The sequence below is a fragment of the Tiliqua scincoides genome, unplaced genomic scaffold (assembly GCF_035046505.1).
Source record: "Tiliqua scincoides isolate rTilSci1 unplaced genomic scaffold, rTilSci1.hap2 HAP2_SCAFFOLD_82, whole genome shotgun sequence".
Lineage (NCBI taxonomy): Eukaryota > Metazoa > Chordata > Lepidosauria > Squamata > Scincidae > Tiliqua > Tiliqua scincoides.
Window position 1 is genome coordinate 98,470 of NW_027101662.1, and position 18,388 is coordinate 116,857.

General features: G+C 51.1%; 1 protein-coding gene across 3 annotated transcripts in view; it reads left to right on the forward strand.

The window, feature by feature from the left end:
* LOC136636073 (polyamine-transporting ATPase 13A3-like) overlaps positions 1-18,388 on the forward strand; it is a 69,806-nt gene that overhangs the window by 43,611 nt on the left and 7,807 nt on the right. For all 3 annotated transcript variants that reach the window (XM_066611095.1, XM_066611094.1, XM_066611096.1), the window contains exons 20-30: positions 496-620; positions 1,873-2,051; positions 3,454-3,576; positions 5,019-5,098; positions 7,915-7,957; positions 8,045-8,154; positions 8,531-8,627; positions 15,435-15,507; positions 15,985-16,162; positions 17,289-17,479; positions 18,176-18,264. In XM_066611095.1, the coding sequence (XP_066467192.1) occupies positions 496-620; positions 1,873-2,051; positions 3,454-3,576; positions 5,019-5,098; positions 7,915-7,957; positions 8,045-8,154; positions 8,531-8,627; positions 15,435-15,507; positions 15,985-16,162; positions 17,289-17,479; positions 18,176-18,264 (1,288 nt within the window). The remainder of the gene's footprint in view (positions 1-495; positions 621-1,872; positions 2,052-3,453; positions 3,577-5,018; positions 5,099-7,914; positions 7,958-8,044; positions 8,155-8,530; positions 8,628-15,434; positions 15,508-15,984; positions 16,163-17,288; positions 17,480-18,175; positions 18,265-18,388) is intronic.

Consider the following 18,388-nt stretch of genomic DNA (forward strand, 5'->3'; position numbering starts at 1 on the left):
CCCTGATGGGAGCAAGGCCAGCCTCTCTCTGGCCAGTGGGCCGCTGTGGGAATGGGGACACTGGCCCAGGTCTGTTTCCCTGACGGAGCCTGATCTGGCAGCACTACTGTTACAGTTCCTTCCTTTGAACCTGCCCTTCTTGCTACTGCTGTGCATTGACTTGACCCTAGTTCTTCCTTACACCTCGTCACTTGATGCCTTACTAGGTGCAACTGCAGGCGCCTGTGGGGCTAGAACGTGGTGCCCCGGCAGACATCATCCTGCACTTGCAAGGAATCTTGCCTGACAGTGAACTGCCCCTTGATCCAGTTTGGATCATCAAGCTCTTGGCAGCCAGAGTTGGATTTGGCTGCCTTGGAATCGCATCTCTCTTTGCTGGCTGCTGCATGTGGGTGGTTTTTGCCTTCAGTTGAATTGCTGACTGGCAGTAGTTATGCTTCCCTTAACAGTGTCTGCGGTTTCCCCCCTGCTTCCCCTCCCCCGGTTTCGCTGCAGAGATGCCATTGAGGGCAGCATGGATTTCATGGGGTTAATCATAATGCAGAATAAACTCAAGCAAGAGACTCCGGCTGTACTTGAAGATTTGCACAGAGCCAATATCCGCACCGTCATGGTCACAGGTTTGCCAGCAACCGTTATTTCGGCCCTTTCCAGCCAACTGCGAACCCCAGCCTTCCTCAGTGCGGATTCCTTTTTTGTTGTGGGAGTTCAAATGCAGTGACCTGCTGCTCCAGGGCAGTCCTTTGGGAGTGGCTCGTGGGAATGGCACTCTCCCCCTTCTGGAGTGCAAATCCCTCCCATTCCAAAGTGGAGCCCAGTGCAGCCCTCTCCCCTTGGTTTTCTCTCTGAAGGAGGAAGAGGGTACAGTGGGTGTTGATTAAGGTGTGTGCCCACCAGGAAGAAGGGGGGAGGGTGTGCTTTGTCACGCAGCACTGATGAAAGTGGGGCAAGCCCACACAGGGTGGGGGAGGACCACCACCAGCTGCTTTGGCTGCAGAAGAGCTCATCTGCAGCTTCTCTCAACACAGGGATATCTCAAGGGTGGGGGGTCAATGATGTGGGTCAGCATTTCCTTTAAGCAACAAGGCTGTGCAGCTCTAGTAGACGTTCCCCTCTGGGTGCTTCAGAGCTCAATGATGTCATCATGGCTGAGTGCTCCAGAGCCACCCCCTTGCAGCCATAAGCAGTCTCTGCATAGTTGGCGTGGCGGGAGGATTAGAGGGAACTGTGACAGGGCGCGTTAGCGGCTGCCAGCCCTGGACTAGAGCGACCAGGGGTCTGGAGGCTCAAGACCAGCTTGCCTGGATGTGACTTGACTGGCAGCATGAAGGCTCACAGGCCTCTTCATTATGGACACCTGGGCACACAGTCTTTCTGGCTTTAAGAAGCACCCACCTGCTGACCTGTTACCGAGGCTGCCCCGTGGTGCTCCTCTTGTGGCAGCTCTCCTATGGTGGCCCCCCTATGGTGGCCTGGGCCTCTTTGACAGCTCACAATTCTTAAGTTGTGGATACATTAATCTATGATGTCTGATGGAGACGGCCTGCAGTGAAAGTGAGGCACAAACTGGACCGTACTACAAATTTCAAGTTGAAAATTTATTTTTAACGGGTTTTGTGTACTTTTGTGCCAAGTTTTGTGAAAATCTTTACAGCCAAATATTGTCAAAAGCACACAAATTTAAAAAAATTAAGCTCTTTGGAGGGAAAGTAGAGAAGCTTAGGATTGGGCTGGCTGGTGCTGCCCTGTTTTACTGGAGGTGTGAAAAGAGTCCCCTTTGCTTAGCACAGAACACAACGGTTGTGGGATGCAGAGTGAAGCCAGGAGTCTGGGGAGGAAGCCTGGGCAACATGTCTTCTGCTTGCTCACTAGGTGACAACATGCTGACTGCCATCTCTGTGGCCAGAGATTGTGGGATGATTCTACCTCGAGACAAGGTGATCATTGCCGAAGCACTACCTCCAAAGGACGGGCAGACCGCCAGGATCAACTGGCATTATGCAGATGCCCTTGCCAAAGGGGCCAGTACCCCACCAGCCATTGCCCTGGAGGTAACTGGGTGACTAGAGCTCTCTTGAGGCTCTCCTTGCTTATCTGGACTTTCTTTCCTTCTGTGGTGGGCCCCAGGGAGGGTCCTGTCGGGGGCAGCAGCTGGTGCAAAGGGCAGAGGCCCATGTGGTGGCCGAGTCCTGGTGGTTTGACACTGTGGAACTCCTTAAGCCCTTTTTCTGGGACCAGGTTTCTAAAGGACTGGTATAAACCTGCTTGCCCAGGAGGACCTTATGGTGTCCAGGTTGCTGGGCCCAAGAGGTGAGGCCTTCTCTCTTGAGGTGCCCCAATAGTGGAGCACCTTCCCTTTTCCATAGCCAGCCCAGCTGGTGATGGGGGAGCGGCAGGTTCAGAGTAGCCCTCAGAGTGAGTCCATTGCTGCCTCCCTGCAGCCCCCCACAGACACAGCAAGTAGGAACTGGGTCATTGGCTTTCATGCCCTTCCTCCGGCTCCTTTGCACAGAGTTTAAAGGGGGAAGGAGACCCTTAAAAGGGAAACTCCACAAGAGGCTGCAGCAGGGCATGGGGATGGCAAAGTGCCCTTTCCTCCTGTGAGTCCTTCTCCTGTTTTCAGGAAAGTCAGGTGCCCCGAAGTTTTGTTCGGGGGAGGGGGGGAACTTATGTGCATGCCTAAGCAAAGATGGCCATACTGTATGGGAGGGGTTCAGCAGCCCCCGTTGCGCCATCCCTGGTCAAGGTCAGTACTTTGTTGTCAACCTTTGAGCAGGGCCTGAAGACCTTCCTGCTCAGACTTCCATCCTGGCTTCTTTGTGCCAGTTGTTTTAACTGTAAACTGTATTGTCATCTGCTACCTTTTGTTTTTATTATCTCCTGTTTTTCTGCTTTTAGCGTTTGATTTTTAAAAAATTTATTTTATTGTACTTTCTGTATTTTTTAAACTTCTATTGTGAGCTGCCTGGGATGTTCCAATTTATGGGAGGAAAGGTAGAATATAAGTATTTTAAAGAAATATGTTTTCCAGATGATGCCTCCCTCTCAGTCTTGGAAAGAATCTGTAATTTAAAATCAGGTTAAGAAAAATCAAAATTCAAGGTGAGCTTTCTCATCTCATCAGGCAGAAAGCTGAAATCTGCCCAACGGATCAGGTGTTCATCCCTGCTAGTTAGTATCACTTGGGAGGCCTCTTGATGGCGGAACAGACTCTTCTCTGCGGGTTCTGCTCTGTGCAGCATCTTTTCTGTATATTTAGCTGAGCCTCTACAAGAGCCTCTTCTCTCCCTCCCTGATGCCTGCTTGGTCTTCCAGATGGGCGTATCTCTGGGTTCGCTATTCCTGTCTCTTATAAAGAGGTTTCTCTCACCAGCAGTGCTAGATCAGGTCAGAAGTTTGGTCCAAGGGAACTTGCAACCAAGTGAAGTGCCATGACTCCCTTGTTTGTTACAGGATATCCCTGTCAAGTTGGCCCATGAGAGCCTTGAGGACCTGCAGCTGACCAAATACCATTTTGCGATGAATGGGAAGTCGTTTGCAGTGATCCAGGAGCACTTTCAGGATCTTGTCCCTAAGGTCTGTCTCTGGGGTGCTTTTCCAATACAGCAGCCTTCTGTATTGCAGATGTGAAGAGCTGGCCGATTGGGGCATCTCCCCTCCCATGTTTGGAAGAGAGCGAACACGTGCATGGTTGCAAATGAAGTGTGTTGTTCCCTTCAGCTGGAGCAGTCTTTGCCCCAAAGGTTTTCTTTGCTCGATCTGGCATTTCTAAACACCCCTGTGGTACTACAGTCGCCAAGCAAGCAGCTCCTGGCTAGACTGTCCTTCTCAGAGGCTTTCAATGTTCGGTGCCAACCTCATTAATGTGGTCAGACCAAACGGCCAGAGTTCCATTTGAGCTCAGAGAACTCAGAGAACAAATAATTTTGTTCTCAATACCTTTTCTAATGATCCCAAGCATAGAATTGGCCTTCTTCACTGCCGCCGCACATTGGGTCGACACTTTCATCGACCTGTCCACCACCCCCCCAAGATCTCTCTCCTGATCTGTCACAGACAGCTCAGAACCCATCAGCCTATATCTAAAGTTTTGATTTTTTGCCCCAATGTGCATGACTTTACACTTACTGACATTGAAGCGCATCTGCCATTTTGCTGCACATTCCGCCAGTTTGGAGAGATCCTTCTGGAGCTCCTCACAATCACTTCTGGTCTTCACCACTCGGAAAAGTTTGGTGTCGTCTGCAAACTTAGCCACCTCACTGCTCAACCCTGTCTCCAGGTCATTTATGAAGAGGTTGAAAAGCACCGGTCCCAGGACAGATCCTTGGGGCACACCGCTTTTCACCTCTCTCCATTGTGAAAATTGCCCATTGACACCCACTCTCTGCTTCCTGGCCTCCAACCAGTTCTCAATCCACGAGAGGACCTGTCCTCTAATTCCCTGACTGTGGAGTTTTTTCAGTAGCCTTTGGTGAGAACGCCTTCTGAAAGTCCAGACATATAATGTCCACGGGTTCTCCCTCATCCACATGCCTGTTGACCTTTTCAAAGAATTCTAAAAGATTAAACTCAGTAAGTTAAGGATGTGCTATGTAAAAAAGGACTGTTATTGTGTCCATCCTTAATCTCCTGCCCACTGGTTTCACCTGGTCAGCCAGAAGAGTGTGTTTCTCCACAGTGTGCCTCCCCCACACGTCATCTTCTGAGCTGAAAGGTCCCAACGGCTGCAGCCTTGCTTGCTTTGTAAGGAAGTTGCTCCAGCCCTCTGATAGTTTTGCTGTCTGTTTTCTACATCTTTTCCAGGTCTAAAATACCTATTTTGAGATGGGGGGATCAGAACGGTACGCAAGATTCCCAAAACGGCTTCTCTGCAGTACTGCAAAAATTTCCCCTCTATTTACAAAATGATGTTTCTGGAGGAAAAGGGTGAAATGTGTAGACTTTGGTGCATGCTGTAAGTGTTTCTGGAAGTGCTACCTTTTCATGATGTTGTTGACAGAACCACTCTTTTCCAGCTTGTGTTGCATGGCACGGTGTTTGCTCGCATGGCGCCGGATCAGAAGACGCAGCTGGTGGAGGCTCTGCAGAATGTCGAGTGAGTATGTCTGAACGTACTGTAGACTGTGTGTGACCCAGTTATTTGCAGCCAGCCTGACACACCTCAGGATTGAGGCTTTTGTTTTCAGATTTAAAGAATAAAACTGCTAATGGGGAAAGGGCAATTGGTGGGAGTTGCTCTCATTTGAAGGAGGCAAATGTCTTCTCAGTATGGGGTCTTTTGAGTGGCTTACCATACTGGCTATCTGGCTGGCATAAGAACATAAGAAGAGCCCCGCTGGATCAGGCCAAAGACCCATCTAGTCCAGCTTCCTGTATCTCACAGTGGCCCACCAAATGCTTCAGGGAGCACACAAGACAACCTGCGTCCTGGTGCCCTTCCCTGCATCTGGCAGTCAGAGGCAACTTGCCTCTAAAACCAAGAGCTTCCACATATCTACTATGACTTGTAATCCATAACGAACTTTTCCTCCACAAATTTGTCCAATTCCCTCTTAAAGGCATCCAGGCAAGATGCCATCACTACTACTTGTGGCAAAGAGTTCAACTCTTTTCTGGACTGAAGAGGCCCAAACGCTGTAGCCTTTCCTCATAAGGAAGGTGCCCCAGCCTAGTCCTTGCTCTGAACCTGGAAGGCAGGGTCTGTTTTCAGGGGCAACTTTGGATCTGAGGGCAAAGCTCAGAAACGTGGCATTTATGCAGACCAGAAAAAGGGTGACTCCACAGTGCAGAAAAAACAGTATTTTATGGATGAAGGCTCCAGTAGAACACAGTTTGAGAGATCTCTTCCTCAAGTGTAGACTTAGATGTATAACCAATTGCCGTCATTTTATATAATACAGTCAGTTCTTGTTATCCGCTGGGGTTAGGTTCCTGGAAACTCCAGCAGATACAAAATCTGCAAGCGCAGATTTCTGGGTTCTCAGATCACTGGGTTTAGGTGGTGGGATAGCTAACCTGCCAGCAGCGGAGACCTTCAGAAAGACAGTGGATGGTTTCAAAATGATGCCTGGGAATAGTGCGCATAGCTTCAGAATGCTGTGGATTAGCGAGAACAGACTGCGAATGGCACAAGTCAAGTCTCGTTCTCCTGGTATAAGCAAATCTGTGGAACTGGAGTGCATCATTAACAAGGATTGACAGTATATCAAACATCAATAACATGAAAAGTATGAAAATTCCTACATCATTTTTACAGAATCATCAGTTATCATTAGATTTATGTATTTGTACTCAAGGAGCAGCACATTGTAGGGCAAGCATACCTCATACCATGACAGTTCTTGCCCTAGAGATGTCTAACCATCTTAACCCCAGACACTGCAGTTGAAAAAGCTGGAAGAAAAAAATCATAATTGAGTGTGTAAAGAATATGCAGAGAGAAGTAATTTCATGAAAATTGAAGTGTGTGTCTGTACAGGATTCTTCCTGTGAACCTTTTCAGTTTTCACCGATGAGAACATAAATGGAGTTTGCAGTGTGTAACTTGGGTGTCTTGCGTGGCATGAGATAGGTTTGTCCTACATTGTGTTGCTCTTTGAGTAGAGATCCAGAATCTCAAAACTGATGAATTTCTAAAGTATGATGCAGAGTTTAGTTTCATATTGACCATGTTTTTTATGGATACAGTCGAGAAATATTACCAGTGATTACCAAGAGTGTAATCATGTAGTGAATGACACATGAATTCCAGTGGAGCATATATCAGTGTATTGGTTGAGAGGACAATCTTTAAGGCAGTGGCCCAGTAATTGGCAGCAGTTTGATTGCTATGATGGCGCTGTTGCCAGGCAGGGAAGGGTTTTCACTTGGGGGGCTGCTATGGCTCTGTGGAGGGTCTGGGGTGTCTGTGACCCCCTCTGCAGCCCTACCCAGGGCTTCAAAATGTGGAAAGAAAGGAGGGCAAACCCTCTTCCGGGTTTTGTTCCAGATCAGGAAGTGGGTTTTTTTTCTTTTTTCCCACATTTTGAGACCTCAGGGAGGGCTGCAGAGGGGGTTGCAGACTCCCCAAACCCTCCAGAGAGCCAAAGCAGACCCCAGGTAAGTGAAAAATCCCTCTCTGCCCAGCAGCAGCACAATCGCAGTGATTGTATTGCTGCCCTCCCTCCCAAGCAAAGACTTCCAGCATTCCCAAAGTCCAAGTAGGACTTGGGAACCACTGGACTATGCACTTTAGTTTGCCTCTGAGGAAACTTTCAGCTGGTGATCTTATTAGAACTTCTGTCAGTTAAAGTGCCGTTTTCTCCTGTACTCTGAGAGCCACCAACTGTGAGCTCCGTTTCTGTCCCTAGTCTTGAAGGAAAGGAGGCAAGCGATGCTGGTGTGAGAGAGAAGAGTGCTTTTGTGTGAAGGAAGAGATTTCTCAGCCACTGGGAACTGGGGGATTGTGCCGCGTTCTCCGTCATTTCCCACCACCGGAGCTCCCTGGGGAGTGAGGGTCACTTGCTGAACCTTCTCCTACAGAGTGTCGGCTTCCTGCTGAGGGCTGTTAATGGGATCCTGGCTCAGAAGTGGGGAGGCAGGAGGCATCCCTTTCAGGGAGGGAGCAGCAAGCACAGGGAGGCCTTGGACAGTGGCCTCTGCAAGGAACCTGAGTCAAGAGGGTGCACAGTGAGGATCAGAAGGCCAGCCTTCTGGCTGTGTCCCAGTGATAGGTGTAGCTGTGTTTTTCCAATTGGGAATAAGACCCCACACTTGCAACAGGGTGCTCCTTTTCTGTTGCCTGAAGCTGTGACGGTTTGGCTCCTGGCAGTGGTGTGGAGGGCACCAGGGCTTGCCAGACTCTCTCCTCTTGTCGTGGCCCCAGCTGGCTCAGTGGCAGGGCATGCTCTGACTCAGCTTGTCCTTTTGCAGCTACTACGTGGGTATGTGCGGTGATGGAGCCAACGACTGTGGGGTGAGTACCCGCCTTCCCTGGCGCATCCTCCTGTCCGGTGAGGCGGCAGCGAGGTGCTGATGGTTTTCCACCTGCTTTTCCTGGCAGGCGCTGAAGAGGGCCCACGGAGGCATTTCCCTGTCTGAGCTGGAGGCCTCCGTGGCATCGCCATTCACCTCCCGGACGCCCAGCATCTCCTGCGTGCCAAGCCTGATCAGGTAAGCAGCCAGGAGTGCCCCGGAGTGTCCTGGTGCCACTCAGTGACAGCCTGCAGAAGGGTCCTTGCTCGCTGCCGTAGCGCCGCTGGGCTTGTGGCGCTGAACCCCAAGCCGAATCCAAGCCTGATCTCTGGGGAGGGCTGGTAGGGAAAAGCTGTCGCCGGTCAGTGTCAGGACAGGGCTGACCTGGACGGGACCTGGAGACCAACCTCCTGCCGTAGCCGTGGGCTCCCTGCCGCTGGGAGCACGCCGTGCCTCTGCTCTCCCTGCGCGGGATTCCTTGGCACTCAGCGTTTGGCCTCTTGTACGGCAAGCACCGTTCTTGCTGTCGCAACGGTGTGTTGCTGACAAATCTGTGGGTATCTTGTCTCCACAGGGAAGGCCGGGCTGCTTTAATTACTTCCTTCTGCGTGTTTAAATTCATGGCTTTGTACAGCATCATCCAGTACATCAGCGTCACCCTGCTGTACTCTGTAAGTTTCTCCATTGCATTTGGAGTCTTAACACAAAAGGATTTTGCAGGTCTGTTTTTCTTCAGTTTCTGAGCATGTTTGCGATAGCAGGAAGACCTTCCGCCCCCAACTGGCAGGCATGGGTGGGACAAGAGGGAGAGCTTCGTTTGGACCAACTCATCAAAGAGTATGGCCTGTTGCTTTTGCTCATCTTCACTGCCACACCAGTTGGCCTGAGTTCCTCTTACAAACTGGGGAGTTGAGGCTATGAGAGGGACTCGCTGATGGCAGAGGCAGACTCTGAGCCTCTTGCGGGGGGTGCAGTAGGACAATTGCCTGCTAGCCAGGACTTCTCCCGTTGAGCTTCCATGTGGTTTTGAGTGCCTGTATTCAGAGGCATAACCAGGTCATTTGACACCACCACCACCCGTATACAACAAACTTATTTTTAGTAAGAGTCATGACATGAAATGAATAATAATAATGGCCAGAAAATAAACACAGTGAACATTTCCTACAAGCAGGGGTAAAAGTCAGTACCCTCCCTTGCTGCTGTTCCCCAACATGTAGTACTTGGTGACATACTGTCCCTACATCTGGAGGTTCGATGTAGCCATTATGGTTAATAGCCACTGATAGTCCTCTAGTCCACCATGAATGGTTAGAATCATTTTTAAAGTCATCTAAGCCAGTGACCAACAACACCCAAGTTTCCCACCAGTGGCATCTCTAGTGTTGGTGCTACCTGATGTGGGAACTCATGGTGTCACCTCCATTAAATTAATTAATTATTTCAATATATAACAGTACAGATCACCAATAAATCAGTAACCAACAAAAAAATCAGTGGCCAACTTGATGACACTCACACAACTGACTAATGGCACAATCCTAACCCACTTTCCATCACCAATATAAGGGCAATGCAGCTCCGAGGTAAGGGAACAAACATTCCCTTACCTTGAGGAGGCCTCCGTGAGTGCCAGCCAACTGCAGGATGCAGCACATTGGCACTGCTATGCCAGTGCTGGAAAGTGGGTTAGGATTTGGGCCTAAGAGTTGAAGTATTGACTGATACAGGAAAATGAGAGATCTCAAAAAGGACACAGTGGAAATGGAAAAGGTGCAAAAGAGAGTGGGAAGGATAAAGTGGACAGAGAAATGCTCTTTACACTCTCACGTTACACCAGAACCAGGGAACACATCCACTAAAATTGAGTGTTGGAAGAGTTTGGATAGACAAAAGAAAATATTTCTTTACTCAGCGTGTGGTTGGTCTGTGGAACTCCTTGCCACAGGATGTGGTGACAGCATCTGCCCTGGACACCTTTAAAAGCGGATTGGACAAGTTTCTGGAGGAAAAATCCATTATGGGTTACAAGCCATGATGCGTATGTGCAACCTCCTGATTTTAGAAATGGGCTACGTCAGATGCAAGGGAGGGCACCAGGGTGCAGGTCTCTTGTAATCAGATGTGCTCTCTGGGGCATTTGGTGGGGCCGCTGTGAGATACAGGAAGCTGGACTAGATGGGCCTACGGCCTGATCCAGTGGGGCTGTTCTTGTGTTCCCCCCACAAGCCTTGTTCGTCTGTGTGTTTTGAGATCCTATCTTTGATGAGGCATTCCACCATCTTACCCGGTATAGATGTTACGCTGACCGGCTTATAGTTTCCCGGGTCCCCCCTCTTTCCCTTTTTAAAGATAGGCGTGACATTTGCTATCCTCCAATCTTCTGGCATCATGGCTGTTTTGAGGGACAAGTTGCATATCTTGGTCAAGAGATCAGCAACTTCATTTTTCAATCCCTTAATAACTCTTGGGTGGATGCCATCAGGGCCCGGTGACTTATTGATCTTTATTTTATCAAAGAGGTCTGAAACATCTTCTCTTTTAACCTCTATCTGACTTAACTCCTCGGTCAGGAGGGGCCGTTCGGGCAGCGGTATCTGCCCGAGGTCTTCTGCCATGAAGAAAGATGCAAGGAACTCATTTAATTTCTCTGCCATCTCTAAGTCTCCTTTTATCTCCCCTTTCCCTCCCTCACCATCCAGAGGGCCAACCGCTTCTCTGGCGGGTTTCCTGCTTCTAACATATTTGAAGAAGCTTTTATTATTCCCCTTAATGCTGCTGGCCATGCATTCCTCATAGTCTCGCTTGGCCTCCCATATCACCTTCTTACATTTATTTTGCCACAGTTTATGTTCCTTTTTATTCTCCTCATTAGGGCAAGACTTCCATTTACGGAAGGAAGCTTCCTTGCCCTTCACAGCCTCTCTAACTTGGCTGGTTAGCCATGCAGGCACTCTCCTGGATTTAGTGGAACCCTTCTTTCTTTGTGGTATACACCTCTGCTGGGCCTCTATTACTGTTGTTTTAAGCAGCCTCCATGCACTCTGGAGAGACTGGACTCTTTTTACCCTCCCTTTCAACCTCCTTCTAACCAGCCTCCTCATTTGAGGGAAGTCCGCCCATCGGAAGTCAAGGGTTTTTGTTAGAGATTTGCCTGGTATTCTTCCCCCAACATGCATGTCAAAACAGATCGCAGCATGATCACTGTTCCCCAATGGCTCCGTAACATTGACATCTCTAACCAGGTCCTGCGTACCGCACAAAATTAAATCCAGAGTCACCTGTCCTCTGGTGGGCTCTGTGACTAGCTGCTCTAAGCCACAGTCATTTAGCACGTCAAGAAATCCGGTTTCCTTATCGTGACCACCAGAACACAAATTGACCCAGTCAATATGAGGATAATTGAAGTCCCCCATGATTACAACCCTGTCCCTCCTTGTCACCTCCCTGATCCGTTTTCTCATTTCAAGGTCCCCATCCGATTTCTGGTCTGGAGGACGATAGCACGCCCCCAGTATTACATCGCTGCACAAGCCTGGTAATTTAACCCACAGAGATTCTACGGTGGAGTCGGACCCACCTTCAATCTCTACTTTGCTGGATTCTATCCCTTCCTTAACATAAAGGGCCACCCCACCTCCAACACGCCCCTGCCAGTCCCTCCTGTAGAGTTTATAGCCCGGGATTGCGGTATCCCACTGATTCTCCGCATTCCACCAGGTTTCCGTTATGCCCACTATGTCAATGTTTTCCCTTGTCACCAGGGACAGGCATCTTCTCATGCCAGGGACCTCCAGACTCTGGTTCGTGGGCCAGATCCACTGCAAGAACATAATTAGCTCAGGCATGGAGCAGTGGTGGTGAAGCCTTGCCATTCTGCCCCGTGGCCTCCTTCACACCCACTCTTTGCAGAGCTTTGCGCCAGACAGCCATTGCCCTCAGGTCATTGGGGTGCAGAGCCTTCTTGGGAGGTATAGCAGAAGTGGAAAGAAGTGGCTTAGATCAGCTAGTCACAGAGCCCACCAGAGGACAGGTGACTCTGGATTTAATTTTGTGCGGTACGCAGGACCTGGTTAGAGATGTAAACGTTACTGAGCCATTGGGGAACAGTGATCATGCTGCGATCCGTTTTGACGTGCACGTTGGGGGAAGAATACCAGGCAAATCTCTAACAAAAACCCTTGACTTCCGACGGGCGGACTTCCCTCAAATGAGGAGGCTGGTTAGAAGGAGGTTGAAAGGGAGGGTAAAAAGAGTCCAGTCTCTCCAGAGTGCATGGAGGCTGCTTAAAACAACAGTAATAGAGGCCCAGCAGAGGTGTATACCGCAAAGAAAGAAGGGTTCCACTAAATCCAGGAGAGTGCCCGCATGGCTAACCAGCCAAGTTAGAGAGGCTGTGAAGGGCAAGGAAGCTTCCTTCCGTAAATGGAAGTCTTGCCCTAATGAAGAGAATAAAAAGGAACATAAACTGTGGCAAAAGAAATGTAAGAAGGTGATAGGGGAGGCCAAGCGAGACTATGAGGAACGCATGGCCAGCAACATTAAGGGGAATAATAAAAGCTTCTTCAAATATGTTAGAAGCAGGAAACCCGCCAGAGAAGCGGTTGGCCCTCTGGATGGTGAGGGAGGGAAAGGGGAGATAAAAGGAGACTTAGAGATGGCAGAGAAATTAAATGAGTTCTTTGCATCTGTCTTCACGGCAGAAGACCTTGGGCAGATACCGCTGCCCGAACGGCCCCTCCTGACCGAGGAGTTAAGTCAGATAGAGGTTAAAAGAGAAGATGTTTCAGACCTCATTGATAAATTAAAGATCAATAAGTCACCGGGCCCTGATGGCATACACCCAAGGGTTATTAAGGAATTGAAGAATGAAGTTGCAGATCTCTTGACTAAGGTATGCAACTTGTCCCTCAAAACAGCCACGGTACCAGAAGATTGGAGGATAGCAAATGTCACGCCTATTTTTAAAAAGGGAAAGAGGGGGGACCCGGGAAACTATAGGCCGGTCAGCCTAACATCTATACCGGGTAAGATGGTGGAATGCCTCATCAAAGATAGGATCTCAAAACACATAGACGAACAGGCCTTGCTGAGGGAGAGTCAGCATGGCTTCTGTAAGGGTAAGTCTTGCCTCACAAACCTTATAGAATTCTTTGAAAAGGTCAACAGGCATGTGGATGCGGGAGAACCCGTGGACATTATATATCTGGACTTTCAGAAGGCGTTTGACACGGTCCCTCACCAAAGGCTACTGAAAAAACTCCACAGTCAGGGAATTAGAGGACAGGTCCTCTCCTGGATTGAGAACTGGTTGGAGGCCAGGAAGCAGAGAGTGGGTGTCAATGGGCAATTTTCACAATGGAGAGAGGTGAAAAGCGGTGTGCCCCAAGGATCTGTCCTGGGACCGGTGCTTTTCAACCTCTTCATAAATGACCTGGAGACAGGGTTGAGCAGTGAAGTGGCTAAGTTTGCAGATGACACCAAACTTTTCCGAGTGGTAAAGACCAGAAGTGATTGTGAGGAGCTCCAGAAGGATCTCTCCAGACTGGCAGAATGGGCAGCAAAATGGCAGATGTGCTTCAATGTCAGTAAGTGTAAAGTCATGCACATTGGGGCAAAAAATCAAAACTTTAGATATAGGCTGATGGGTTCTGAGCTGTCTGTGACAGATCAGGAGAGAGATCTTGGGGTGGTGGTGGACAGGTCGATGAAAGTGTCGACCCAATGTGCGGCAGCAGTGAAGAAGGCCAATTCTATGCTTGGGATCATTAGGAAGGGTATTGAGAACAAAACGGTTAATATTATAATGCCGTTGTACAAATCGATGGTAAGGCCACACCTGGAGTATTGTGTCCAGTTCTGGTCGCCGCATCTCAAAAAAGACATAGTGGAAATGGAAAAGGTGCAAAAGAGAGTGACTAAGATGATTACGGGGCTGGGGCACCTTCCTTATGAGGAAAGGCTACGGCGTTTGGGCCTCTTCAGCCTAGAAAAGAGACGCTTGAGGGGGGACATAATTGAGACATACAAAATTATGCAGGGGATGGACAGAGTGGATAGGGAGATGCTCTTTACACTCTCACATAATACCAGAACCAGGGGACATCCACTCAAATTGAGTGTTGGGCGGGTTAGGACAGACAAAAGAAAATATTTCTTTACTCAGCGCGTGGTCGGTCTGTGGAACTCCTTGCCACAGGATGTGGTGCTGGCGTCTAGCCTAGACGCCTTTAAAAGGGGATTGGACGAGTTTCTGGAGGAAAAATCCATTATGGGGTACAAGCCATGATGTGTATGCGCAACCTCCTGATTTTAGGAATGGGTTAAGTCAGAATGCCAGATGTAGGGGAGAGCACCAGGATGAGGTCTCTTGTTATCTGGTGTGCTCCCTGGGGCATTTGGTGGGCCGCTGTGAGATACAGGAAGCTGGACTAGATGGGCCTATGGCCTGATCCAGTGGGGCTGTTCTTATGTTCTTATGTTCTTAAAGATCAGATACAAGGAGGCTCTGGGGCAGAACAGTGAGACTGCCACTGCTGCCGAGCTTGGATGCCTGTTTTAGGCAGAGAGAGGGGGTGCCACTGGGAAGCCCAGGGGAACCATTCCCTGAGTATAATGGGGTGGAATCCCCCCACCACCATAAGAAGAGGGTGGGAACATCCACGAGGACTCTAGTGGAGTCTCCATGAACCTTTTGGTGCCTGGGACTGGTCAAGCTTGGTGAGCTCACGTTGAGTTTTCCAAGTCACTAACCCCTCCCTTCCTGCACAGGTGTGCGGTCTGGGAGTGAGAGGCTATTTCTCAAGGCCTTGATGTCCAGGGGCCCCTTTGATCAGCTGCAGCTAGCCTGCTGGCTTCAACCTGCTGGGAGAGTCTTGCCTACTGGTGGTTGGCCATCTTCTGTTTGCTTCCCTGCTGCACCATGCTCTGTGGAAGGGGAAGAGCTCCCCATGGCAAAGTGCAGCAGGCTTCTAGCTGGTCTGCCGCTTTTGGATTCTTGTGAATGGCTGCCAGTGTATTTCTGGGGCTCAGTTCAAGGTGCTGGTTCTGCCCTTGGAAGTCCCTAATAGTGGGGGATTCATGAGTGGCCTCTGACCCACACCTTCCAGTGTGCTTGGACTGTGAGCCTAAGCATTCCCTTGGTGGCGCAGTGGGCCAGTGTCAGCCCTCCGCAAGGGCCTGGCTGCCCAGCACTCTTTCTGGAGACATTCAAAGACTTTTCCCCCCTTTGGTTTTGTCGGGAATTGGTGTTCAGCGGTGGCGGCAAATTGTTTAGCGGTGGTGTTTCAGTAGTGGTGGGTGTGGTTTTTGTCTTATGCTTGCCTTTTTAATTGGCCTGTTCAGTCACCTTGTGATGAGCTGCCTTGATGGAAGGCAGGGTCAACCTTGAGGACTGTGACAGATGCTCGGACAATTGGGGTGTCATCCCAAAGTGTGCCTTGGTCTCCTGCAAAGCTTCCCTTCCGCTTCCTTCACAGATCCAGAGCAATTTGGGAGACCTACAGTTTCTTTTCATTGACCTGGCAGTCATCTTGGTGGTGGTCTTCACCAGTGAGTATTGCACTTGAAAGAGCCCTTCGTAGCCTGTGACTTGCCTGCCGCCCGCCCCAGCCGTTTGCAGGGCACTCCTGCAGCCCTTGCTTGCAGAGGGAGATCTGGTGCATGCAGTCAGGTGCGTAGCCAGCCATGCAGCCTCTTCCGCTTGCCCCATGGATGGCTGCAGCGCTGTGTGGAAAAAGAATGGTGTCCCTGGCACACTACAGGTGTGACAGAAGCAGCAAGCCATTTGCCTGGACTGGACCGCCACGTGTCCCCCAGTGCTGGGACCCTGAGAATGGGACACTTCCAGCCCTAAGGATGGGCTTGGAGGCTGTGGCTGATATGATGCTGCAGCAGGGCCTCGGTCTGGCCTCAGCTCGCTGTGCCCCAGGCTTGCCCTGTCTTGGTGTAACAGTTGAGGCTGTGCGTCTGAATGCCAGTGGAGACTTCTGACGTCCCTGCTTTGATTGCTTCCTGCCTTTTCTGCAGTGAGCCTGAATCCTGCCTGGAAGGAACTTGTGGCCCAGAGGCCGCCGTCTGGCCTCATCTCGGCGCCTCTTCTCTGCTCTGTCCTCTCTCAGATCCTCGTGTGCCTCGGCTTCCAAACCCTGGGGTTTCTGTGGGTCAGGCAGCAGCTGTGGTACGAGGCCTGGACCCCACACTCAGAGTAAGTCACCACAGACTGTCCTGCTTGTGGCTCGTGTGCAGGGGGCCTTGGGTGTGAAGGCATCACTCACCTTCGAGGAGCAGTGGGGCTGCAGCGTGAGTGTGGAGAGTCCCGTGGCTCCTTCCGTTCTTGGCCAGCCTCTGGTCTGGAGGTGGCTTTTCTCAGGCTCTTCTGGCCCTTCCAGCCTGCGCTGTCTTGACAACCACATGCTAGGTTTCTTATTGGGCCATCAAGAGTCAATGAGTGTGTGTGTGGAGGGGAGAGTCTTTCAGCTGAGGTGGGCCAGTGCCTCTAGGGTTAGGGTCCCTCTGCATTCTGAGCCTGAGTAGCCAAGTGGCTGGGAGTGCCTGAGCTGGGGTCACGGCATGGCTCAGGGACGGAGCTGCAAATCTGGGCTCTGCCAGGAATTCCCGCTAGCTGGCTTTGACCAAGCCCCACTCTCTTGGCCTCAGTCTTCCCTATCTGCAATATGGGAGTGCTGGTGCTAACTCACCTTACGTGAGGGTTGTGAGGATAACGCCAAGTTAATACATGTGGCAGGCGCTTTGCATGCAAAGAAAGCACTGGCTGCAGATACAGAGCCTCCCTGAGCCCTGTGGCTGGCTGGCTGGCTGGCTGGCTGGCTGGCTGGCTGGGGCACGCCCCTGTGGCGCTGCTTCTGAGCTTGTCTCACTGCCTCGCCTTCCTTGCTGGGTGGCTGGTGAGGATGCAGTCCTGGTCCTTGAGCATCAGGAGGGAGGGAGGGGTGAGACCCACTGAATGAGCGCCCTCTTTCTCTCTGTGCCTTTCCTTTGAACCAGTGCCTCTATAGCGCAACACGGGGTTACCTGTGCGCTGGTGCACACGGACCCTGTCCCAGAAGCGGGGAGGGTGGCGCTGCCTGTTTCGCTGTTTGCTTGGTAGGAGTCAGAAGACTCTGCAAAGAGAGGCTCCCAGGCAATTGGGAAGCCTTGTTAGATCCCTTTAGGATTTCTTTGATGATAAATCCAGCTGTGGAAGCCCTTGAAGTTACAGCGAATGCCTCCTTCTGAGAGGTGTCCGGGAAGTAGGGGATGCCAGCCAGCCAGCGGAGGGTGGCCATGCACAGACCTTTGATCCTGTGTCCTGTGATTCTGGTGTGTTGCAGTGCCTGTAACGCCTCGCGTGCTGCCAGCGCCGTGCAGAACAGGACTCTCCTGGTGGAGACTGCAGTCGACGAGCACAACATTCGCAACTACGAGAACACCACCCTCTTCTTCATCTCCAGTTTCCAGTACCTGGCTGTGGCCGTGGCCTTCTCCAAGGGGAAGCCCTTCAGGCAGCCCTGCTACAAGAACTGTACGTGCCTGTTCTGCAAGGGACCCCTGCAAAACAAGGGCCCCCGAGCAAGGGGGCAAAGGAGAGGGGGCTGGGGAGCGGGCCTCTCCTCCTGGGTAACAGAGGCATCTGACTACCCCACGGATGTTGGGCTCCTGTGTAGAGAAGGCACCAGGGCAGGCGCCCTGCCTCTGTGAAAGAGGGAGCTGTGACCCCAGCCCTTCCTGCTGGATTCGTGGCCAAGCCCAGGTTGTTCTCTTCTCACTCCAGCAGAGGAAGGTCTCGGTCACAGCCTCTTTCCCCCTGTAGAGGTACAAAGTCTTCCCTGAGGGGCCCTGTTTAGTCCCGCTGTGTGGCATAATCCCAAGGGCCACGGAGCACTCTTTCTCCCGTTCTGGGAAGGCTGCGCTTGGAAGGTTGGGAAGTGGGAGCCGTTAGGCAGTAGTGCAGTGGTGAGGGTGAGTGGGTGGATGAGCAGAGCTGCACTAGGCTACAGACAGGAGCAAGGCAGGAGGGGAGGCACTGGCCAGTGGTGGGGTGACCCTGGGCCGCACTACCCTACTGTCTGCCCAAAGGGAGGGAGCCGTGCTTGGCAGGTGTGCTGCAGGAGAGCCCCTGGATTCTGACCCCAGTAGGCGTTCCTGCAGCGCAGGATGGCAGGCATCAAGTGTGCCCTGAAGGTTGCCCACCTCTTGTTCTCTTTCCACCCACTTGCAGACCTGTTTGTCGTCTCCGTGACAGCTCTCTGTGCCTTCACCCTATTCATCCTGCTGCATCCAGTGAAAGCTGTTGACTGGCACCTTGAGGTATGACTAGGGTGGACTGTTGCCTGTTCCCCTCGTCCCGACAGATCCCCGCCCTGTACCCCAGCGTGAGGGAGTCTCCCCCACTCCCTCCCGGCAGCACATGGTTCTGTGGAGGGTGGGGCCT